This window comes from Perkinsus marinus (assembly GCF_000006405.1).
Source record: "Perkinsus marinus ATCC 50983 genomic scaffold scf_1104296927446, whole genome shotgun sequence".
Taxonomy (NCBI): Eukaryota; Perkinsozoa; order Perkinsida; family Perkinsidae; genus Perkinsus; species Perkinsus marinus.
In genome coordinates, this window is record NW_003217134.1 from 124,196 (window position 1) to 147,371 (window position 23,176).

Genomic DNA, 23,176 nt, shown 5'->3' on the forward strand with positions numbered 1-23,176 from the left:
AAGGCACTCTACTATCTAGGCACCGCTTTGGAGACGTTTGTTCGCGACTACCATCACATCCAGTTAGTAGTATGTTGGCCCATAGAGGAGTATCATTGATGTCGTCCATGTCGTGCTCTGACCTCTCTACAGTGCTATGGAGCCGATCCTTACTGGTGGCTCATAGTGGAGTAGAGGATGCTGGCCTCATGCCGGATGTTGAGGCTATTATCAATGATATGCACAGGCGAGGGTGACGAGGTGGTTGTTGCTGTAACTGCTCACGGCCATGTTAGGTTCGATAACCTCCCGTCAGTGCCCGCCCTATTCCGCCTACTAAAAGGGATAGCATTATTACCATACACATCGCCAATCGTTGATACCGTGTTGGATGCTCTAGCCTTGAGCCTTAGTCAGCAAGAAGACTACCTCAGGGGCCAACTCCAGCCCAAGCAAATTAATTTTTTACTATACGCACTGACTAATGATAGTAGGTGCAGAGCGGTCGAACGCAAGAGAGTATATGTTCGCAGGTCGGGTAAGTGGTATGTGGATGGGCCGTAAGAGGTTCTTGCAGACTATGTTGCCTATAGTTTCCGATCACATCATCGATGGAGCATTATCGAGGGACGCCGCCGTAAGAGTATGCTGATGGTTGTATGTGGATGGTCAGCCCCCAGGTATCATGTTTCAAGGCTTACGCTAGATCCTGCAGGGCGAGGACAGCTCCCCAGCAGGGTGGTGGTGCCTCTGATGCTGACCTCACTCAGCTGGGTCGAGAGATCATAGCAAGGTGTACACCATGGATCCTCAGAGGTAGTACTGGGATCATACTGCTAGGTTTTATTCATGTACTTGTTAGTGGTATCTGAGGCCGATACTCTACCTGTTACTTGGCTCACTAACCTTCTATTTGTGTATTCATCATCATCAGAGACCTGCTATGACCCCCGTACAGAGGCATCAGTAGTAGTGCTTGCTAAAGCGTTGGCTATGCTAGAGAGGCAACTGGATAGAATACCCTCAGTGAAAGAAGGAGATATACTATCGTATATGGCCAGACTCGGTATTGTTAATAAGGGTCTACTACAATTTTGTATTAAAAACACTACGCCTTGTGGAAGGATTATGCGTGCCTTATGCAAGCTAGGGGTCACAGCAGAGGAGTTGGATTCACTTATAGCAAGTCGTACGCCAAGTTGTGAGGCGGACCCTAAGGACTGGCTCCTACCGATAGCGATCGCTGTTTTTAATAACACTGATGATGTACTACCATCCGCTGCGATAACTCAGCTTCTGGACTCTCTTGGTACGCTATCTGACCTTAGTGATGACGCTCACCTCGGCCTGCATATACTTGCAACTGTTGGTCTCTGTGAAGTGCCTACCCCACTTACCCTCCCGAGTAGCCCCTGGGCAGCAACAGTAGCTAGCCTTTTGGAGGATCGAGCTGTCACTGGTTTCGCTATGGATAACGGATATACATTACCAGTAGCTTTGCCTCGTGAGAAGGTATCAATACGGTTGGTCCAACCTAAGGGCTATGTCCTGGATAGTGGCAGTATGGAAATATCCCTCTCGGCTAAGCATAGAGTACGTGGAGCATGGTTAGCGAAATTGGGCTGGAGTGAGGTATGCATCCCGATGAAGCAATGGAGTGGTATGGCATCTGATGAAGAACGACTGAAGGCAATTGTGCATGATAAACGTTTCCGAAGTCCTGCTTGATGTTTCTGACCCATAGTCTCCTGTGTTAGTAAGGTTAAGTTCATCACGGAATAGTATATTATGCTTGAGGCAGCAGCGAGATGCCTCCTGCTTCTACTGCGGGGCGGCCTTTTGCCGTTTGTCGAGGAGCACCGTATCAAGGGTAGTGCTACTACCCCACGAAGGCTTGTTGGTGTCCTGGTGCAAACCATGATGTATTCGTTGAATCATCGAGGAATAATAATAGCGGTGCTTCGAGAGAACTCATAACTCGTAGTGATATCGATTCACTCCCGGTCCGGGCTTTGACAGCTCATATCATCACAGGAGGCATACGATTGGGGGAGTTCACTATGCCCATGTGGCATGCCCGAAAGGTCATGACAGAATGCACCTCCATACACCTAGTATTAGTATGTCACTGAAGGGCAGTACTATAATGGCTGCAAGTCGAGGCCAGCACTCAGTTATTCTAGCCAAGTATTAGAGACCAACATCCAATAGTGGCCTGATGAGTCGTACACATCTGACCAGTAGGTCATACCCTAAACTACTCGACTGTGGATACAGCAAGAAGTGCTACCATAGGTGCTTCTGCTCCGGGAGATGCATTGGTATGCGTGAAGTGTATCTCCGGGCCAGCGGGGAGGGCGATCATCTGTAGAGCTTGTTGTGGTAGTGAGCTCCTAGTCGGCTTGGGTTCGGCTGCACTATGACGTTTTTACTGGTATGGTATTGCTACGATGTTCCTATCTCGAATGGATTGAGAGTAACTGTCGATGTACATAGTCGCGTATTATGCTGATTTTTCCTTACAGCGGTAGCAGGTGTGAACTCTGATGATCAACCGCTTACAGTGAGCGTTGTGATTGTTGCATGAGGGGTGTGCTCCCTATTGTATTGTCGGTGTAATATATCCTCATATGCTGCCCGATATGCATTGCTGTCAGTGAACTATGCTCACCGCCCTTTTGATCCAGCCCGTTGTTATTGAGTTGATCTGTATAAGGCTCCCCTCAAGTCTTGCTGCCAGTAATGTCCCTAAATCGTTCATCGGTTGTGGCATTAGCATCTTCTCGAGAAGTATCAGATGGATCCTCCTGGGATTGGTTATCCACTACTGGCCTGACTATCGCGGCTGTGGTGGCTGTGGTGTCCATCGCGATATATGTTCTCTATCATTATCTATGCTACCGTCATTATAGCGATGACCGCATTAAGCAGCGTAACGAGGGAGTAGTGAGTATATGCTATCCCTGTACTGCATGGTGGCGGCATCATCATCACCAGCATCGTCGTCGTCGTGATACACAGGTGTAGAGGATCCACGTCGATGAGTGCATACACTCTCAGCATGTCAGGCCGTCAATGACACCCAGTCTGATTCCAAGTCTGCATCTCATGAAAGAAAACCAGCAGCAGTAGTCTACGATATCGCGACCTGTTGATAGCTGCAGTCTATGTGCACAGACCACTCCTGAAGCACTTGAGAGGGTTCGCCAAGACTTGATACCATTCGCAGAGGAGAAGTGTGCCGTCGGTGCTCTTTCCTACCTCAATGATGACAGCATAATTACGGATTGTATCGCTACGTAGGTTGAACAGTAGTGCTACATTCTGGAGTTATACATAGATATGATTACGATGCTAATGCTGCAATCATTGCCTTACGAGCTTGGCTCACCTTCCGTTATCCCAAGCTTGACAAGGAGCCTCCTACGAAGTGGACAGTAGAGCATGCTAATCCCCTGGACTCTTGTGCTAAGTGACGAGATTCACTCCTGCAATATAAATATAACGATAACATTAATATGATATACGATAACATTAATAATATTATAGGAATTCAGTAGTATTTTGATACACACGTATCACGTTCAGATCACTGTATGCTTCGAGACGCCGGTTCTCATTATCATCATCACGCCAGTTCACCCCGCTATCCAGGAAGTTGTTCCATGAGAAAGGAAACACCCCTCTTCGTTTTAGAGCAACTCCTGCTGCTGCCGCCGCGGTGGACGGCATTGAGATACCTATGCGGAGGTAGACCTGTCATCATCATCCCATGAGAGAAGAGCTCGTATATCTCTCAGTATCTCCCGTGCAACTATCGTGGATGCATCCTTCGACCATAGTAGCGAGTTTGACGATAGCATCAGTTCTGCTGTTCGATTAGCATCACTACAATTTGACTAATTTCTAATTCAGTGCCATCATGTCATGTTTGATTCTCATCTCCGATGAGAGATGTCGTCTAGAGATTTCCAACGATGAGTGTGTGTAGTGAACAGTATTAATCACCAGAACTCAACTCACAGAGAGTCGTTGAGGACACTTAGTCTTCAATTTGGACTTATGAGTTTAGTAACTAAGAGTAGCGCTAGCTTACCCTGGAATGCTAGCAACATGAATACGCCTACTAGAATCGATTCTGAATTGACCCACAATTGATTCGATCAACATGGGGTTTGTCTTGAAGTCGTATCAGCTAGCGAGTCGCGGAGATAGCAATGTGGGGAATTGAAGTATGAGAGCCACAGTTTCGATGTCCAATTGATACTGCAAATGTGCCGTCGTCCATGGGTTTGATATTTCTTCTATGTGCAGGTCAAGTTCGTTTTGTGAAACTGAGTAGTTACACTTTCTCCGCACGTTCAATAGTTGCCGGGTCAGAAAATGCCTGCTATAGCGCGTCATCATGTTCATGTTGTTGACTGCTTATAAAGCCACTTCCTTACACGCATCATATGCGTGGAACAGGATGCTCCTATAAGCATTCGAGCTGGAAGTTCTGAGACGAGATTGATTGTCCAAACTCCGAGATCGACTCTATTGACTCGAACTCTCCATGTACTTCTGGCTTTCGGAAGGCGAGTCATCTTCCCGTTTCGGATTCGGGTTTCCACCAACTTAGCGCGTCTTAGAGATAGCGACGGTTCCAAGAACCAACTCAATGATTAAAAGATAAAATGACTGGTCATTGATCATTGTTAAGGCAGCCATCATGGTAAGTATGGTCAACCTTTGCTTATGGCCGATCCAATCAGTATAGCAGGTAAGGGGGACCTTATGTGAGCAGTCGCTGAGAAGGATAGTGTGCCGTGAAGGCCCTGGCTCGCTATGTTCTGGTGTTTTTTTGTCGTGTTGGTTGCAGCACTCTGCAACTCTATGTGTGTTTTTATTGTTGAATTTACCTACTTGCTTTTGCTGGGTTCTAACTGACACCAGCGGGGCAAGGCTTATAGTCTTAGCACCAGGATATGTATGAATTTCTATACTCTACTTTCAATTCATGTCGTTAATAGTCGTGATGAATTCGCTCATCCTTATATGATGATAAAAGATCTACTATACGGATGATTGACATCATCCTTGGGTGCATCTTGTAGTGTATCTTATTCTACCATGTGTTACTGTTGCTCACCGTGGCCTTGGAAAGGGCACCAAACCCTACTCCATATCATATAGTATTGTATGTTATATTGTGTTGGTGTTGTTTCATTGTTCATGTAGTAGTGGTGATCAACGATCGACGGGATAATGCTTGAAAACTGATGATTGCGGCATCTCTTACCTGCTCACTACTAACTTAGTCAAAAGTTTCAATACAACCAGTTGGGTTATGTTGTTAATGGAGGTCTAAGAGGTCTATGGGTATAGTCTTATATTCATCAGCTGATGCAAACTGGATCTGAGAATTACACTAAAGAGTTGGTCGACACAGAGGCGAGTCCAGAGACAGAGGTTAGTGAGAGCAGTAACAAGGCAGCAGTGGGAGGACTCTCGCCGTATGCTGACTCGTCAAGAGGGACTGCCAGAAAAGGGCAGCGTGGCAAGTTGGCTGACAAATCCCGCCCGGTGGGATGGGTCTTGGAGCTGTTACCTTCTAGCGGTCGATTGGGGGCCAAACATATACATTGTTGCTCTTCCCAGGAGCTACCGGTGTTGAACAAGGCAATGAAGACTCCCATGTTCGAATGTGGTTACGATAAGTCCATGCAGACTTCCAAGTCGTTGAAGGCTTTCCAGAAAGAACTTGGTAGCAACAAGACAGATTTCGGCCGGTGTTTTGCAAACTGCGAGCTTGCTTGTCAGCTCTGGCAACTTACAACTTGGAACTTGCTAGGAGACGCCTTAATAAACTTGATGCTAATATAAAAGAGGTTAACTCAGGAAGGCGTGCCATGATGAATGTAACATAGGGAATCAGGGAACCACCATATGACTGTCAGGCTGCATCAAAAAGGCGGGGGGCGCCCTCACTGAGAGTTGGCAGGCTCCAAGACAATCTCGATACGGCGTCGCAGAGGCTCAATGTGATGAACAAAGCCAACGATAAGCTAAGGAATGGGATAGTGAATGCGAGGTGGGATGTTACGTCAGCTGGAGGTCCTACACTCCTGGTGTTTTCAGAATAAAACGGAAGAGCATGATCGGTAGCCTGAGGAAGTTGAAGGCTGAACTGGCCCGGAGTAGGGCGACACTAGGGAAGGCCACGATGGGAGCTGTTGATGATGATAGAGAGTCGCGTAATACTCGTTGTATGAGTCCTGTGATGATACCATGTTTACCAGGCATGAAACAACACTCCACGCGCCTGTTGAAGAATGAGCTCGAAGCCGAAAAAGACGAGGCGTACAAGATGGTAGGGACTTTCGAGGTAACGAATAATTGAAAACTCGATTGATGCACGATGAATGGTATGACGTCGTATATGTATTTATTCACCTCAGACCTCACGACAACAGCTGGAGCACCATCGCAGCAAAGGCAAGACTGGTTGCAACTCCACGAGTAAATCGACAGGCAATCGACATGGAAGCATTGTAGGGCGGTTTGAGGGTCCTAGAAGAGCATTGCTTGTAGTTGGCCGAGGGGGAAGCTAACTACTCCGAGACTGTGCTCCAATGCCATATAGTAAAGTTGGCCCTTCTGAATGCCATACAGAGGAAACATATACAAGAACACGAGGCAAGGCAAGAGTATATACTGGAAGCCTTTAGGGTCATGGAAGAGAGTGAGAGTATTGGCCTCCCTATCCAATAGAATGTATAAGTAAGGTGCTAATCTATCAAGTATAGAGGAGATTATCCGCGAACTCGTGAAGTCCGACAGGCTTTGTTACAGCATGTCGCAGTAGTGATAAAAGGGTTGGTATACAATTACGTGATACTTGCAGTTATAAGGCGGACCTTGATAATCAAACAGATGATCTGATAGATAGGAACAAGATGCTGGTGGAGTTTTTACAATGGCATCAGCGCCAAGAACAGGAGGCTGAGATTAATAGCACGCAGCCTAGAACCCCGGTCGGTGATATGTTATCGAGGATTAGTATTTTACCTGACGTAGGCGTTGGCCCTCCTCTCTTCCGAGATCACTAAATGTAAATCAACGATCACTGATGGGAATATTAAATCCCAGGTCATTATCGATTTGGTAGTAGATTGAACACACTATTATGAGGAAAACCAGAGTGATACTTTACAGTTGGAAAATCGCATTGAACCCAAAGCCAATGAAGTGCTGGAGAAGTTGGGGGAATTCCTCCGGTGGGTGGAGGGAATATTCATCAAAGATCAACGCCTCCTGTTGTAGGCAAATCTCTTTCGAATGGGAGCCATTCCCAGGACTACTTTCTATAGTGGATGTGTTAGATCGGATCACCAAGGCGAGTCAATAGGATATGTAGTAGCAGTGTATCAGCTTGACAGATCTTCCTCCTCTTCCCGGAATACTTACCTGATGACTGTCCATTCAAAAGGCCTATGTTGGCCACCGAAGAGGCTGATGATGAAGAAGTGCCAGAAGATGAGGGAGAAGGATACTCGAGATCACCATCTACTGCATTAGACGAAGGTAGCGGTCCGATGATGCAGTCGTGCTGTTGAGTACAGCATCATCCAAATCAGAGCCTAATAAGAGGGCAGATCTCGAGCGCCAATCATCGAAAGACAGCGTCGTCTCTCGACAAGAGCCTAAGAAGAAAAAGAGGGGAAGGATTATCAGGATCCCTACTCAGTTGTTGCCATCGGCTGAATCGGATGATCATGACTCTCTAGGTTTGATCCCTTTCTCCATGGATCAGTGCTTCTTATGTTCTCGTTTGCTCTCAAGTCACTCAGGAGACTCCACTAACATGCGAAGAGGTACGCAGGCATCTGATGGAGATCTCATCGGCTCGAAGGCATAAGTTTGGGGCCAAGGGTTGGAGCTTCGATGATATTCGTAATCCGAATGGTGATGAGTGTAATCGTCATTGTGTATATATCAGAAGAGGACGATGATGCGGAAGAGGAAAAAGCAACGACTGAAGCGAAGGCTGCCAGTGAAAGAGAATCAGCAGCTGAGGCAGAAGAACCATCACCTGAAGAAGGGCCACCAGCTGAACCAACAAGTTCTCGGGAAGGAGAGGACACAGTAGGGAAGGGTATGGCCATACCGAGGTAGCAGCTACGTTCTTCCTAGGCTCGGGTGAAACGGAGTTATACTCATGGTGGAGATATTGACAGAGCTGCCGACCCACAGGACTTCCCTGAGCGTCCCGACGTGCGTGGTCTGCCTCGGTAGGCTGGGTAATATAGTCATCCTCAGTCCCGCCATGGAGGGTCTCGATCCTTGCGGAGTATTCGGACGTTCGCCGGAGAGCCTCAGCAAGCTACTGATCAGACCCCGCTGAAGGTTGAAGTGCCAGAGGTAGATCATAGTGCTAGGAGGGTTACCAGAGTGTATCAGGTATCGCACTCCCCTGATGCTGCTGCTGATGAGCAGTCCGTTGATACAGCAGGAGAGGAGCGAGCTCCAGCTGGTCCAGTCGCAGCCTCCGAGGCTGAAGAATTACAGCAGTTCATGGCAGACGAACTGAGCCCAGCGGAGTCGTTCACAGTATGTTGCAACTTGGACAAGTCGTTGTCAGTATCTACCCAGGACACTTTCGAAGAGGATCAACCCGACTCCCCATTATCTGAATCAATGCCATCAGTAGACGATGGCATGGTAGAGGAGGAGGCTCCAACTGGCGCGCTGGCAGCCCCTCAGACTGAAGATCCAGAACTCATGACAGATCAGCTAATGTCAGAGGAACCGAGTCTAGCGGAGCCGCTCACCGTAGGTTACATCCCTCTCATGTCATAGTCTGTATTACCCAGGAGACTCTTGATGAGATTCAACCCGACTCCCCATCGGCTGACTCGGTGCCATCAGTAGACGATGGGGGAGAGGAACATACATGACCATGACACATCAGTGCTTCATTATGGGTTAGAACTGTTGTGTTTCCTGGAGTAAAAATGATATTACCAATAATTTAAGACTCCGCTTCGGCCCGCTTTGGATAATCTGTTCATACTACTTATAACAAGACGCCGACGGCTGTCTAGAGACACTGTTGTACATCAATCATGAGCAAAGTAGAGAACCATAGATACTGGATGTACTATGGTGGCAGTCTTGTTTTTGCCTTTGTTGCTCCAATCGCTAACGGCTAACCCATTGTACATCTCATTGTACACAAACAAAGGTATGATCAGGAAGATCATCAGTCATATCACTTAAGAGCCTGGCTACCGTATATCATATGTACGCTGCCTATACTCCGGTTATTGAGTTATAGTGAGGCAATCGATGATATACTATGATCGGCCTAATACCATCTCTGGATACCTTTCTTGGTTGGCTCTCCTAACCGTGAGGGCCTTGAGCAAGGACCTTTATGTTCGGAGTGATAGCCTCCACCGGTGACAAACGGGTACCAGACATGAGTTGACTGGTCGAGAGCGAGCAGAGAGATGCATGGCCCTCTCCCTTCTTGAGCATCATACTACAAGGTGTCCCAACAAACATGGGCTTTTTCGAATGACTTTCCGTTGAACATTCAGAAAAATCCCATACCATTCGAAAGCTTTTGTGAAGGGGGAGAAATTTAATTTTCACGCTCGTCAAAGAATTGCTTATAATGGAACAGGTCGCGCTTGCTGTTATTTCACTCGAGTAATGAACATATAACTGCCTTCTTTTCACAGCTTTGAAACACAGCCTTTTTCAGAGCTAGCGGAAAGGCTATGATATCGATAATCTTAGTGACTAAGACACAGTATGCAGTTTTCTCTGGACACCCTGTATCATTCTTAAAAACAGAAGGCTGGATTACATGCCATCTAATGGAAGCCTGCCAGGAGGTTGGAGAGAATTTACTCTTGTCGGTAGTATCGGAATGGGAAGGGGGGTCAGCTAGCAGGCTATGAGTGGACTGACGGAGGCCCCTCTGTCGCAACTGTTATTATCATCGTCGTAGATGTTCTAATCGAGCCTCCTTCTCCTGTATAGATACCTCCCTCTCATCGCACTAAGTTTTCAGCCAATGTCAGAGGAGTGCTTGTCCTTCTGGGAGTTTGTCGAACGCTCGAATTCTACATTATTCTCGCTGCTGCTGTTTACGATCCTTTGGGCAGACTGTTCCTCCTGTTTCCTAAAACCACTCATACCAATACTCATCAACAACTGAACTACGACGATAATCATATTGACCTCTACAGTTTCACTCCCTATTCCGTCCTCTCATGGCCAAACTAGTCTCTACGTGAGGGGGGGGGGGGGTGAGGAGAAAGGTATGATAATCTACAGTCAGGAGGCCGCAATCCACTCAGTATAGCGGCAACTAGCTAGCCCATTCATACTCGAGGACATGCGAGTTCTTGCGAGACACATGTTCGACATGACGGCCACAGAATGCATCGAGACGGATACACTACTGCTCGGTAGGTCTACAGTCTGTCCATTGAGGCTCGCTGCCCCCACCATATAGCCATGGTTCGCTCTTTGGATTATGCAACATCGGTGTTTTCCAAGCCTATGCAAAATCTGACTCCCGACAAGGAATCATGACCGCCAGTGCTACTCACGAGTCGACGGTACGAGCGAACAAAACATGCCTCTTGTGTTACTCAGTGAGTAATACTCACCTAGAATTGCCTATTTTCTTTATCTCCTCCGGCGAGTCGTTCCCCCCTCTCCCCAATTAACGATCAAACTTTTCGATCTTGCCCAACGTCACGAGGGTATCATTGAGGGGTTTTTAGAGTACCAGATCCATTAAGACTCCCGGATGGATCAAGTGAGTAGATGATACCATAGATAGTCTATAATAGCTGGGCCGAAATCGCAGATAAGCAGCATCCCTCGCATGATGAACTACACAACACACACTCCAGGGGATTGGCCTTGCTGCTTTGTCCGCCGTGCCTCCCTCACCCCCACTTGAAGTAACACTTGACTTAGTCATAGAGAAATGATTAGGTAGTACCCGTGGTAATGATCGTGTGCAGTCTTCTGAGTCATCACAGGTGCAGCCTGTGTCGTGCAGTCAACCGGAAGCATATTGGATAACCCAACAGTGCTTATTGATAATGAAAAATGTGAGGGTCTCTCAACTCGGCCATCCAGTACGAGTCAGTCATCTTTCCCTTCCTTTGCTGGGAGGAATGTGACAGGATCGCCGTTGAATGCAGGCCACGATGGGAGTGTTATCTAAAGGAGGTCGTTGAGCATGTAGTAATACTATACTAGAGAATTGTTCACAATAAATTCGGTTAACCTCTAGGGCAAGTGCAATACAGTAGGTAGTGATGAATTCCACCCGACCGGTATCCGTAACTACCACAGTACTACCACTAATTACAATCGCTATCATATCGAGAGTCGGCAGTATTCGACCATGGCGAAACAGTCGCGAATGATGATAGAGCGTCGAGATTATTACTATTGTAGCTAAGGCGGCGCCTGCAGATAGGATGTAGAACGTGTAAAGGAACCGTTGTACGGCATATCTATGGGATCACATCACTATATGTGTACCACAGTGTATTACCCATAGACGAATCCGATAACAGCACTAACGAGAATGAGCATCAATTGAATGTAGAATGCTCTCCTCTGCCCTCGATAGTCCTGACCATCACCAACCACTCAGTGAGACCACATTACACCCCTAACGTACCATCTTGCCCTCCTTCAAACAGCGAAAAAACGATACGATACCCATGGCGTGAGTCGGCCAAATTCACACTGCCAGAATGGCCTTAAGATTGTGTGATTCATGCTCAAAACGATAGACAAACTGCGCGTCGCTCCGCTAATATCTGACAGCGCATTATGAAATTTTCTTAATCTGCGCTCGTGTCTCTACATTGAAAGTAGTACTTTCCCTGCACTATGGTATCTGGCGAATACACAGTGTTGGGGTCATGGTCAGCCGCACCATGGGTATCACGGACTATCGCCGTACTGCATTTGATAGGAATGAGCATAGCATGGGTGATGGCCGATGTGATGAAATACAATGATACACCCGAGGTGCTTGCTGGTAGTAATACTACATATCACCCGTATTCTATTTGCTGTCCATCAGTGTGGAGTATCAATTCGGGCAACATAGGGTGTCTATTTTTAGCACCGTGGATGTCATGGGACGCTGGAGGCCAGCATGGTAGTAGTGTGTCATCGACCCTCGTGGCCACATCCCTTTAATAGAGGTATCCCTTTTCCTGTCCCTGCTTGCTTCCATCACTATCCTCAACCGTCTGCCTCAATTTGAACGGCGATATGTAATACCACAACTGGCGTTCTCTCGTCTAGTACATTGTCAGGGTTCGGGGACTTGCTTGACATTGACAATAGCGTGTTTGATGGCAATTAATGGTATATTCATTGGAGTGATGGAAGCAGCATGCCTCTCTAGGTAAGCTACAGTCTGCTTACAGTCCTAGTCTATCCCCATCTCCAGTGGCCTCTCCTATGACCCTTACTTTGGCTGTAACCAATACCTATGGGGTGAGTGTGTGTATCGTATGTATCGTCCTACTGTTGGCGATGCAGGTTTGTGGCCTCTGGCCATGTTCATAGTAACCAGGCAGTGTTTAGATCATCCAAGGGGCAAGGTTGATTTCTGGGGAGCATGGCAGATTCCTAACATATGGTACTGCACTGTGGTCAACAGTTGTTATACAGTTCTTGCTGCCGCCACTAGGTATCCTCTCTGCTTGATATTACTCTTGTCTGCTGCCCAGATGCGAGTCGTATGGGATTGTCTCTGCGGAGTTTCACTTGCCCTCATATTGCGGTAGTTCAAGACTCTCTCATAGGATATTATTATACGATTCAACTGCATAGTTTGGTCCTAGAATATCGCGGTTTTACTGTTCCATACAACTAGTATTTTATTGTTTTCTTAGTTTGGTGATCAAACTGGCCTCAACACGGATGTGTGGAGGTGTCTGTAGATACTGCATGCTTCGATGCTGCCCATCATGGTAACCCGTACTGAGCTCAGCCCATCGTCTTCTACTATCACCGACAGGTATCGTTATCTTTCGAGACGACATGGGAAGAGGGCTGAGGATGAACATGCTAGAGATACTCTGGACGAGATCGTTTACTCGGTGTAGCTATCGTCGATGACCATAACTGGAGACCTAGAAGCCTCGTCCGTGTGCATGCCACGGCTGGCTTGAGATAGTTGAGAGTCATTTTAATCTCGGAGTTCTATTACTACCTTGCCTCTCTTGTGTTACCACTGCAGTGACTATCATTCGCAGTACCTCGAACCTTGACTTCGTCCCTTATTATCATCATGGAAGAAGCTCTTAGAGTAGCATGGGATGCCGCCCCTGGCATGACCAGGGCAATCGTCCTCATGTACATCATCCTTCTACTCTGTGGGCTAATACTCCAGCTCACCAACACGTATGTCGCGGACGAATTCGTGGATTTGACCGGTATGTCGAATCGGATCATGATTATCGATGAGCTCTACTCTGTGTGTCAGTGTGGAACTTCTGGTATCGCCGGCAATATTGGTTGCCGCTGACGAGTCCTTTTATCTACTCCCTTAACGGTGAGTTCTCAATCACCTTGACTTTGTAAGATTCATGTTCAGTGTTCACGATGATCGCGGGTCTACCTGTGGGTTATTATCTTTTATGCCGACTGCCGTCCATGGAGAGGACTAAGGTGGCGAATGATAGCAACTGTGTTGTGTACTTGATGTCATCGTCATTCAGGGGTCGACAGGTATGTTGTTCTGGTTCTTAATCACCGTTTACACTATACTTTTACCTCCCTTTTTTACTACCGTGGCGATTTCTCGAGTGGGCGGGTAGGTTGGGAGTATCAGATCAGCAATCGACCTTCCGTTGAGATTCTATTCATCCAGGTGGATCCCTCTCTTCCAATGGTTGGGGGATTCTTTTTCAAGGGCGAAGTTCAGCGGTGAGTGTGTCTCGTCTTCTCTCGCATGCTTAGTGTCCTAATATGACATTTTTGCCACAACTCGGAATCGCCATGTGTAAGACGCTTATCAATGGTCGTTGTTTCAGGTCTTTTCCCCCTGGCCGTCTTTTTGATCACTAAGGAGTGTATCATGGATCGCAGTGGTGAATCCCAGCTGCTTGGTATATGGCCTGTACCTAACAAATGGTAATGATCCCCCGTCCCTTGGGCTACAGTTATGTCGGTCCCAGGGGCTCAGCGACTTGATGACGGGTTGCAGATTGGACCTGTCAGGTATCCGTGTGTAGTGATACTCATCATAACGCTATTCACGTGGAGTATTCGTCTGGACTTAATCGCCGCAGCGGTGATCGCTCTACTTAATACAAGGTGAGTGCCAGGTTGGAGGAATATGTGTAACCTAGCTTCGGGTTAATCTAGACCGTGTGAGGCCCGCAGCTCAAATAACTCTTCCTGCGATTAGCCCAACCGGATGTCATCAGGTTCGCCTTTTTGAATAAACTGGAACTATCACTCTGGATTGTAGCTGAAGTAGAGAATAATCTTCTACGCAAGTGGCTTATGCCTCGATCCCTCTTTGGTGGAGAGTAAGGTCGTATCTGTCTTGAATCGGCTCGTCAGAAGCGCTGTGGTCAGGTACATACCTGTAGAACGATCTACCGCTTTTATTGCTAACGATGACGCGGGTACTGAGATGAGCCATACTGCTGGGGACTTGGAAGCTGGTACTGAAAGTGGCCATGATGAAACTCATGGAAGTAGTGGACTGGCATTCTGAGAGCAGTGCTGCTTTATTCTGTTGAATTATATCCAACAGATACAGCAGTTGAAGGCTCTTCCCAGGGCGAGGATCATCACCATGTTCCACTGCCTGCAGTGACAGTTGCAGCGAACAGGTCCATCATTCAAGACCCTTCACGGGTGCCCCTGGTTAGTGAAGCTGAGAACTCAGGGATTCAGAATGGTGGTGATTGCTGATATTATCTCGCAGTGTTCCGTTAGTTATTGCATTTGAAAGACGTTCTTATTCTTCAGCAGCTGCCGAGCTGTGTCAGGTTATCCCGCTGACGGTGGAGTTGAGTTCAGTCAATCCTCTTTGATGGGGATGCTCAGTTGAATTAGCGCTCGCCTTAGTGATCGATAGTATCGACTCGAGATTAATGATGCCTCATCTCTTGACAACAGTCGTTGTTGTGGTTGTTGATATGTCGAATCTTGAAGATCGTATCGCAGCTCGTCGGAAGCACTACAAGAAGGTAAGGTTGGAGGATAGTAGTCATCCTTATATTATCATTACCAACCGCTTACTAGTTGGTGTCCTGCTTGCTCCTGGAACCATACACTGCTTATGTAGACTGGTGATACTGACGACACTCGACGTCGAAGAGAGGATGAGGCTGTGCAGATTAGGAAGGCTGAGAAGGAGAAGCAGTTAGCTCAACGGAGGAGGATGAGCATCGGTGATGCTTCTGCTGCTGGTGGTGGTAATAAGACTAGTCCGTTTTTCAATTACAACTTGTTATATGGTAAGGTGGGACCGTGCCTGTACCCAACCTCCAAGAACTGGGTGAAGCAGTAGCTGGGTGCAACTCTCCTGATCCTGTAGTGCAGTTTAAAGCCACTCAGTATGTGAGGAAACTATTATCTATAGAGAAGAATCCGCCAATAGAATATGTAATATAATCATACTATGATGAATGTAACGGACAGTATTAGGTGATAGAGGCGGGTCTCATCCCTCGTATGGTGGATTTCCTCAGGGATATCAACCGTCCAGATTTGCAATTTGAGGCGGCTTGGGTAGTATTCCTACGCATCTTCGTAGAGTATCATTGACATTAGAACAATGACTCAGGTGCTCACCAATATAGCGAGTGGTACTCGAGCTCAAACTGAGGCTGTTGTGGCTGCAGGTAATGCGCTGTCAAAGGAATGCTTGTTTTCTCCCTAGTCATTGCTCTAGGTACTATACCTGTATTTATCGCATTACTAGCATCGCCCAGTTTGGATGTTAAAGAGCAGGCAGTGTGGGCCTTGGGCAACATAGCTGGTGACTCACCACCTCTACGTGATACGGTCCTCCAAGCTGGAGTTATGCAGCCTCTTCTGGCTCTACTCCGGGAGAATGATAAGTTGTCTTTGTTACGTAATGCTACCTGGGCGTTATCTAATCTATGTCGTGGAAAGCCCCAACCACCTATTGAGATGATCGTCCCTGCCTTGCCAACTCTCAGTAACCTTCTATACAGTCATGATGTAGGTGTGGTTGTGGTAGTAGTAGAATTGGTAATGATTATTGTGTGGTTAGGTTGAAGTATTGACCGATGCATGTTGGGCTCTATCATACATATCGGATGGCCCTAATGAGCGTATCGAGGCTGTTATTGAGCACGGTGTATGTCGCAGACTGGTAGAGCTGCTCAATCATGATAGTTCTCTTGTCCAGACACCAGCTCTTCGTAATCAACACGTATGTATAGCTGCTGCTCATTCATATCATAGGCACTGTTGGCAATATCGTTACTGGGGATGATAGGCAGACTCAGGTTATCATACAGTGTGGTGCTGCTGAGAGACTTTATCAGCTTCTATACAGTCCTAAGAAGGTACCCATCACACTGCCTCAACTTGGTTTTACGTCATCGTATCATAGAACATCCGTAAGGAGGCCTGCTGGACAATATCAAACATAACGGCTGGTAATCGAGAACAGATCCAAGAGATCATTAATGCGGGGGTAGTAGTGTAGCATTTGGCAAGGTGGCGGTAGAGTATGATATGCTCAGATTGCGAGTAAGATAGTGGAGCTAATGGCTACTGCTGAGTTTGATATCAAAAAGGAGGCAGCATGGTAGTACCAGGGGATGGGATGCGTAGATTCTATCTCTCTTCAGGGCACTATCGAATGCTACAACAGGGGGGACACCAGAGCAGGTGGATCATTTCGTCCAAGCTGGATGTATCAAACCTCTGTGTGCTTTACTCGATGTGAATGATACCCGTATAGTGGGTGTATGCTTAGAGGCTCTAGAGAATATACTTAGGGTAGTCAGGGTAATCACTGCCAATAGATGGGATTATCTCATCACAGGTCGGTATGCAAGCGATGGAGACAAATCCAAATCTTACTGAAAACCCGTAAGGAGTTAATTATAGAAATTACTAAGTGTGATTTGCAATTGCATAGGTATTTGCAACTGGTCGAAGAAGCTGATGGTTTAACAAAGATTGAAAACCTCCAGTCTGATAGCAGTGATGAGATATACCTAAAGGTGAGGCAATTATTAATACTCAATGGTTTCCATGGATGTTCAACAGGCTGTACGTATTCTTGAGAACTACTTCCCATTGGAGGGAGAGGATGATGATGATGTAGAGGAGATGGAAGCATCAGGCAGCGACTCGGCAACTGCTGCACCAGGCTTCAACTTCCAGCCAGCTACTGGCACAGCGGCTCCTCCTGGAGGCTTCCAGTTCGGAAGAAATAACTAGCGAGTTACACAGATGCCGGTTGAGAAGTTATCCTCAAGCTGCTGTAGCATAACCACTAATACTGCCACTGTCGTCCCAGTGCGATCATCACGATAAGCACCGCTACTAATTATCATCAGTTGACTTGAATATACACGTATTTACATAGAAATGCTCATCATCACGTCAATAGTGAATTTAGAATTTGGAATATAATCACAGCACTATTACCGTCGTCTTCTATCCTGCATCATCTATAACTCCCCTTAGTCACCTTTACTGTTCTTCACTAAACCGCAATACTCATTAAATCGTCGTTAAGGAACTATCCAATACGCCATTATCGTTATCATTGTTCTCGTCGTCTCTGGAATTTATGTGCTATACTTGTACTCCTGCTATTGCTACATCTGTCTGAACGCACTCACTGTCGTTGGTGGGACAAGATCGTTAGAGATGTGGTCGGTTGATGGTAATGTCATCTGCTTGTACCTACTCGCACTGGAAGCAGTGGAGTAGGAATAGGAGGCATCACGAAGGTTGATGATTCGTTTCGTTTGGGTAGACTGTTGTGTTGCTAGTACTACCCGGTGGTACAATACAGACTTCGTGGATTAGTCATAGTTTAGGGGCTTCGGTGGTCCGATGTCTGAGAGCACTGCCAAGACTGTGGATAGAGCAGTAGAGCAGGAGCCTGATAAGAAGGCGGGCAAGGCTGGGCAGACTGCTACGTCGTCTAGCAAGGAGAAGCGGAAACGTAGATCGCGATGGGGTGCGGCACCTAGTAGGGATATCCTCCTTGAGTGGGCTGCGGGATAGTGAACACTTTCAGCTGATGAAGAGCATCATGAGTCTGGTAGTGACGAAGGTCGTACTAGCAAGAAGACTGCACGGAAATCACGATTTGATACCGCTCCTTCAGCTATGGTTGTGGGGCCAGGTAGTGAACCTCATTCGTGTACATTGCTATGATGATACTGCAGGTGGTACGGCTCCGGCTATTCGACTGGATGCTGCCCAGATTGCTGCAGCTGCTGCCGCTGCTAGGTTGGCTAAGGAGCGGGCACAGGTAGGAAGCGGTATGTAGAAGGCTGTTGGGTCCTACTGGAGTATGCCTAGGCTGTGGCACAGCAACAGAAGTCTGCCTTGGAACTGCAGAGTGAACAGCTGAATGCTTTGAGGTATGTCGTTTGATAGCATGCTAACCATCACGGTGTGTTTGAACTAGCCCTCAGGCATGGACGTATCGCTGCCGAGGCAGCAGCTAGGGCAGTAGCCCAGGCAGAGGCAATGCAGATGAAAGGCTTCAGCAGTGGTACTATCTGGGATGGGCTGCTGAAGACCCTGCTCACATCATACAGCGACTGTCAGGTCCAGTTGGTGGTGTGGTATCAGCACCAGTCGCTCTGAGATTGGATCAGTATGGTAGAGAGATCGACGCTGATGGCAAGCTTGTAACACTTCTAGAGGGAATACAGTTCTTGGACAACCTATATCTACCGTCAGGTTCCCATGTCCCAGCTGCGGCCTCCTGTGGCGATATCAACGTTGAAGATCAATCAGTGAGGACCCCTACCAGCTGGTCTGTTCTATCTGCATCGTCATCTCGTAGGAATCGAGCGGCATTGGATATGATGCGTAGGAGTAAGGCTAAGACTGATGACACATTGGGAAGTGGGATGAAGCTGGGTAAGGGTGGCGACCCGTGATGAGGTAGATTTCCCCTTCTCTAGGCAAGACACGCTCTGGTGCTACTCGTGATCGATTTTTCGATCCGACTGTGCATGTTGCCGGTGCGGTGAGGAAGCCTAGGATGGGATTTAACTTTGTAGGCTGCTCCTAGCTGGTGTGACGCCTAAATTTGGGTGTACTGGTGTAGAACGAGAGTGGCACATGGACGAAGAAGGAGATTGAGATGCAGAAGCAGGAGGGTGTTGAACCTCTACCTGCGGTTGTTGAGAAGGAAGAAAAACTTGAGGCTGATGGTGTACCAACAGCCGCTACACTAGCCATCTCCCTGGGGGTTACGGTTAGGATCCATCCCAGAGAGGCCCCACCCACAGTGGTGAGCTCGGCGCCGGCAACGTAGATTGTAGTGAGTATATCCTACTTAGGAGTGGTGGGACCAGATAGTAATTGATGCTGGTGGTCCTAGTAAGGTTATATCATCTTATGTGGAACATCCTCCACCGGCTCGTTCGGCAGCTCAGCCACACAAACAGGAGGTAGTATCGTCATGCTAGAAGTGTGAGCTTACACTAGTATGCTATTATTTAGGGCATGGCTCCCTTGACACCGGCTGAGCGTAAGAAGTTGAGGAGGTTGAGGAGGAAGGAGAAAGCTACTAATATGCAGGATAAGATCAGAATGGTAACACACTTTAGTGATATCATTATTATCTCTCTACTAGGGTCTTATACCGCCACCACCACCGAAGGTCCGCATGAAGAACCTCATGATGGTGTTGGGCGATGAGGCTGTACAGGACCCAACTGCTGTGGAGAAGCGTGTTAGAGCTGAGGTACTTTCTGAACAATACGGGTGCTATCAGGGGATGATGCTGACAGGTTACTGCTAGACGGGAAGCACATGAGAAGAGGAATGAGGAACGTAAACTACCACCTGAGGAGAAGAAGTTGAAGAAGGCAGGGAAGTGGATCAATGCTCCTGAGACTGAAACACAAGTAGGTGGTAGTGGTAGTTGTAGGGATGAGGCTAAGGGAACTATATACAGGTACATGTATCAGTGTATAAGGTTAAGGATCTCACTTCTAAGCGGCACCAATTTAAAGTAGTACTTGCACAATGAGAGTAGGGTAGAGATAGTCGTATGCATAGGTTTCTAAGAATGCTGAGCAGCTACACTTATCGGGTATGGGCTTGGTAGTCAGCCCTGAGGTTGGTAACGTGGTAGTCGTGGAAGGCAGTAGGAAGGCTGTGTAATGACAATATTCCCTCTATTCCTTGTATGGTATGATCATCATCATCAGACGACGATACGACAAGCTGATGCTTCGACGTATCAATTGGAATGAGCGTGTGGGTAACCGTAGAAGGCCAGGAGAGGAAGAGGAAGAGGATCCTGATGCTGCTGGTGGTGTTGAGGAGGAATGTAATTCCTAAGTACTGGATGGGTTATTCATGTGCAGCCTCATCTAGATTCCGACTATGATTCTGACACAGAGGGTGTCACTGCTCGTCACTCCGATGGGTGTGTCCGCATGTGGCATGGTGTAGTACCCAAGAGACTATTCCCTATGGAGAGGAGTGGTCAGCCATCGTGGAAGCTGATACAGGTTTGTTACTGCAAGATAAGCACTTGGTATGTCTTACTTTAGGCACCAGGTGAGAGCTTTGCTCGACGTACTCTACGAGAATACCATGCTGAACACTATTGGGATATGCTAGCCCGGTTCAGGGATAAGAGTGTCGATGTGTAGTGACGCTGTTGCTGTGGTACATATTACCGCTTATGGGTGACGCTACACTTTTCAGTACATGTGAAATGTGTTGAGTGCTATTTGCGATTCCCGACTGATCACGCTCACCGGGATGCAGTACTAGCATGGGGGTATTTAACACGACGCAGCCTAGCCTCACTTTGTGATAATGACCAGTGTTGCCGATGCTCTGAATAATGCCTATTGTTATTATAATACTTTCATCAGTTGTCTCTACTCTTTTCTGTGTATGGCTAATTCGTCCACCAACAAGAAGGATGCTCAGGCACCTGGTGCCTGGGCTTATTTCTTCTGCCTCAACACGATGTTGTTGGAGGCTGTCCTCTTCGTGTACATGGCAGTAACCATTCTTTCCAGGTCTACGGCAGAAGAGATGGACCTCAACGGGTAATACACCTGTCATACTTGCTGATGTAGATCATATTCTATCATATTGTTAGGTCTTTGGGACTGAGTTGGTTGATTATTGCATTTGTCATTGCTAGAGGTGCATTGAGCCCTTCCGATATCGTTAAGCGAGAGAGTACCTTGGTGATGACCATATTTCATGCACTCAACTCGGTATTCATTGTTTACCAGTACTTCTTCAATGAAGCTGTGGAGACTAGTAGTACCCACGGGCTCTATCTTGGCACCTCTATTCATCGTCACATTATCACTAATCATGCCGTACTTTCAGGTTTAAACGCATTTTTGGTGGACCTCTCCGTTTCTATCGGCCTGTTCCTGGCTAGCCTCTACTGCAACCACATTTATCGACGGACGCTACAACTAGCTAACGCCGAATCGCCCGTTACAGAGAGTGTAGCAGCATCAGGGAAAGACGCGAAGAAGGGTACGGCGAAAAAGGCCAAAGCTGTTAAGACTGCATAGATGATAGTTATCGCTGTGATGGCAGTTTCTCATTGCATACACCTGTCTGTGTTAACATTGTTCGTGTTCGTCGTGTCATTCGGGATGAATCGTGTCGAAGTGTCTGGTCGATGTTCCAGCTAGTTTTCTGGTCAAACTTATTATGCCAGTATGATGGAAAGTAGCGTGATCGCAGTTTCAGTGATGAAATGATCAAATTAACTACGACAACTATGTATTGGGAATGCATTGATTACACTCTCCTCATTTCTATCATCACTGAACATGAGCATGCATTATAATGATTAACACGGTAGGGGATTGGAGTCGACTAAAGCATCAACATTTCATTATCAATAATTACCATCATGTTGACATCACCCATGAGTATCATCACCAATTTGCTTTTTTGCGATTTGTTCCTGTTATAAGTCTGGTCAACGTCGCTTCTACTGTATGCAATATATTGGCATCGGCTGCTATGGCATTAGTCATACAATAGCATGGCGTGATACCAGCATCATATTCACACCCGCCGATTGGATCCACTTCCCATATTATCTCCTTAGGCTGAAACAAGGACAACACTTCGCAAAGATTCCATCATCACTACCACCACTTACATTATCCTCATCGACTCTACGCCTCTCTGGGCAGTGGCAACTGAAATGTTGTGAATTACCAATGGGTTTGTGGGTTCTCATACTTACACGCATTGGTAAGGGTAGTCATCATCATCTAATGCCATTGGTGGTGGGGGCAAGTTACTACTCGCTGATGATAATAACACCATGCTAATAGAAATAAGGACTATAAGTCCAATGTATATCGGCGTTGTCATTGTAACTGGGGGAATAATGTCTACCGCAGTACGATCATTATCATCACACGCTGTCGTTGCGTTGCGGGTCGTTGTGCGCTTGTCGTGCATTTTGCATGTAAAATGTCGGTTCTTGTTCGATCATATGGAAATTGGGAAGTGCTTTCGCTCGTCAACATTTTCTCCTCTCCTGTCCAATTTTCCGCGCTCGACCTGCGGGCAAAATTCATATTCTCAAGGGATTCAAGTTGAATCCCCTAAAGTCAAATCATTTAACGGATTCTCAAGGACCTTGACGCTTTCTCGTTCGACCTCTTAAGGATGTAACTGAAAACTCAAAGACTCTATATTGGGTCCTCTCTTGGGTACGGTCACTACTTCGGGTTTCTGGTTCATACGAGTAACATATTCAACCTGGATAACAGCTCGGGTTTCGGGCGGGGTTTCGGGTTATCCTTTCTCCGCTTTCACGGGTAGTTTCTTCTTTTTCTGAGGGAGAAATGCCAAAATGGGAATTCATCATTCATGTGCAGACGTGGACGCTTGTTGTCTTCCAGGGTCGTTGGGCTTTGTGTAAAGTAGAGAAAATCAATGTTGAGTG

The 23,176-nt window shown here is 47.0% G+C and overlaps 8 protein-coding genes across 8 annotated transcripts in view; all 8 read left to right on the plus strand.

Annotated features, from left to right (window-relative positions):
• The window catches only part of Pmar_PMAR015654 (hypothetical protein), a gene marked incomplete at both ends in the record, with an annotated part of 6,191 nt that extends 2,736 nt beyond the window's left edge, over positions 1-3,455 (plus strand). Inside the window, 7 exons of the mRNA XM_002788871.1 lie at positions 276-469; positions 513-616; positions 660-795; positions 914-1,572; positions 3,048-3,107; positions 3,157-3,278; positions 3,320-3,455. Coding sequence (XP_002788917.1) covers positions 276-469; positions 513-616; positions 660-795; positions 914-1,572; positions 3,048-3,107; positions 3,157-3,278; positions 3,320-3,455 — 1,411 coding nt within the window. The remainder of the gene's footprint in view (positions 1-275; positions 470-512; positions 617-659; positions 796-913; positions 1,573-3,047; positions 3,108-3,156; positions 3,279-3,319) is intronic.
• A 1,909-nt stretch (positions 3,456-5,364) lies between these two features.
• Positions 5,365-5,544, plus strand: Pmar_PMAR015655 (hypothetical protein; the record flags this gene model as incomplete). Its single annotated transcript, XM_002788872.1, has 1 exon — positions 5,365-5,544. A coding segment is annotated over one exon (180 nt), but the record flags the coding sequence as incomplete, so codon positions are not given.
• Positions 5,545-7,850: 2,306 nt separating this feature from the next.
• On the plus strand, positions 7,851-8,820 carry Pmar_PMAR015656 (conserved hypothetical protein; the record flags this gene model as incomplete). The annotated part of the gene is made up of 5 exons (XM_002788873.1): positions 7,851-7,926; positions 7,961-8,106; positions 8,155-8,235; positions 8,281-8,382; positions 8,422-8,820. The coding sequence occupies 5 exons, from the start codon at positions 7,851-7,853 to the stop codon at positions 8,818-8,820; spliced, it is 804 nt and encodes a 267-aa protein (XP_002788919.1).
• A 3,075-nt stretch (positions 8,821-11,895) lies between these two features.
• On the plus strand, positions 11,896-13,219 carry Pmar_PMAR015657 (hypothetical protein; the record flags this gene model as incomplete). Its single annotated transcript, XM_002788874.1, has 9 exons — positions 11,896-12,046; positions 12,092-12,169; positions 12,214-12,287; positions 12,330-12,421; positions 12,467-12,513; positions 12,559-12,658; positions 12,710-12,802; positions 12,915-12,992; positions 13,040-13,219. The coding sequence occupies 9 exons, from the start codon at positions 11,896-11,898 to the stop codon at positions 13,125-13,127; spliced, it is 801 nt and encodes a 266-aa protein (XP_002788920.1). The 3' UTR covers positions 13,128-13,219.
• Positions 13,220-13,312: 93 nt separating this feature from the next.
• On the plus strand, positions 13,313-15,034 carry Pmar_PMAR015658 (hypothetical protein; the record flags this gene model as incomplete). The annotated part of the gene is made up of 10 exons (XM_002788875.1): positions 13,313-13,457; positions 13,508-13,576; positions 13,619-13,692; positions 13,743-13,837; positions 13,895-13,950; positions 14,058-14,157; positions 14,245-14,340; positions 14,454-14,558; positions 14,608-14,729; positions 14,789-15,034. The coding sequence occupies 10 exons, from the start codon at positions 13,313-13,315 to the stop codon at positions 14,947-14,949; spliced, it is 1,023 nt and encodes a 340-aa protein (XP_002788921.1). The 3' UTR covers positions 14,950-15,034.
• A 100-nt stretch (positions 15,035-15,134) lies between these two features.
• Positions 15,135-17,971, plus strand: Pmar_PMAR015659 (importin alpha, putative; the record flags this gene model as incomplete). Its single annotated transcript, XM_002788876.1, has 14 exons — positions 15,135-15,227; positions 15,326-15,455; positions 15,503-15,645; positions 15,688-15,771; positions 15,827-15,884; positions 15,935-16,227; positions 16,280-16,430; positions 16,474-16,577; positions 16,625-16,716; positions 16,766-16,822; positions 16,866-17,016; positions 17,063-17,109; positions 17,159-17,243; positions 17,290-17,971. 14 exons carry the CDS (start codon positions 15,135-15,137, stop codon positions 17,461-17,463), a joined length of 1,662 nt encoding a protein of 553 aa, XP_002788922.1. The 3' UTR covers positions 17,464-17,971.
• Positions 17,972-18,087: 116 nt separating this feature from the next.
• On the plus strand, positions 18,088-20,882 carry Pmar_PMAR015660 (conserved hypothetical protein; the record flags this gene model as incomplete). The annotated part of the gene is made up of 19 exons (XM_002788877.1): positions 18,088-18,226; positions 18,275-18,382; positions 18,426-18,511; positions 18,562-18,623; positions 18,678-18,754; positions 18,814-18,896; positions 18,949-19,004; positions 19,055-19,131; positions 19,176-19,270; positions 19,322-19,507; positions 19,557-19,667; positions 19,720-19,812; positions 19,853-19,963; positions 20,010-20,133; positions 20,190-20,233; positions 20,281-20,381; positions 20,433-20,554; positions 20,602-20,738; positions 20,781-20,882. 19 exons carry the CDS (start codon positions 18,088-18,090, stop codon positions 20,880-20,882), a joined length of 1,914 nt encoding a protein of 637 aa, XP_002788923.1.
• Positions 20,883-21,132: 250 nt separating this feature from the next.
• Positions 21,133-21,776, plus strand: Pmar_PMAR015661 (hypothetical protein; the record flags this gene model as incomplete). Its single annotated transcript, XM_002788878.1, has 3 exons — positions 21,133-21,290; positions 21,344-21,510; positions 21,583-21,776. The coding sequence occupies 3 exons, from the start codon at positions 21,133-21,135 to the stop codon at positions 21,774-21,776; spliced, it is 519 nt and encodes a 172-aa protein (XP_002788924.1).
• Between the last annotated feature and the right edge of the window lie 1,400 nt (positions 21,777-23,176).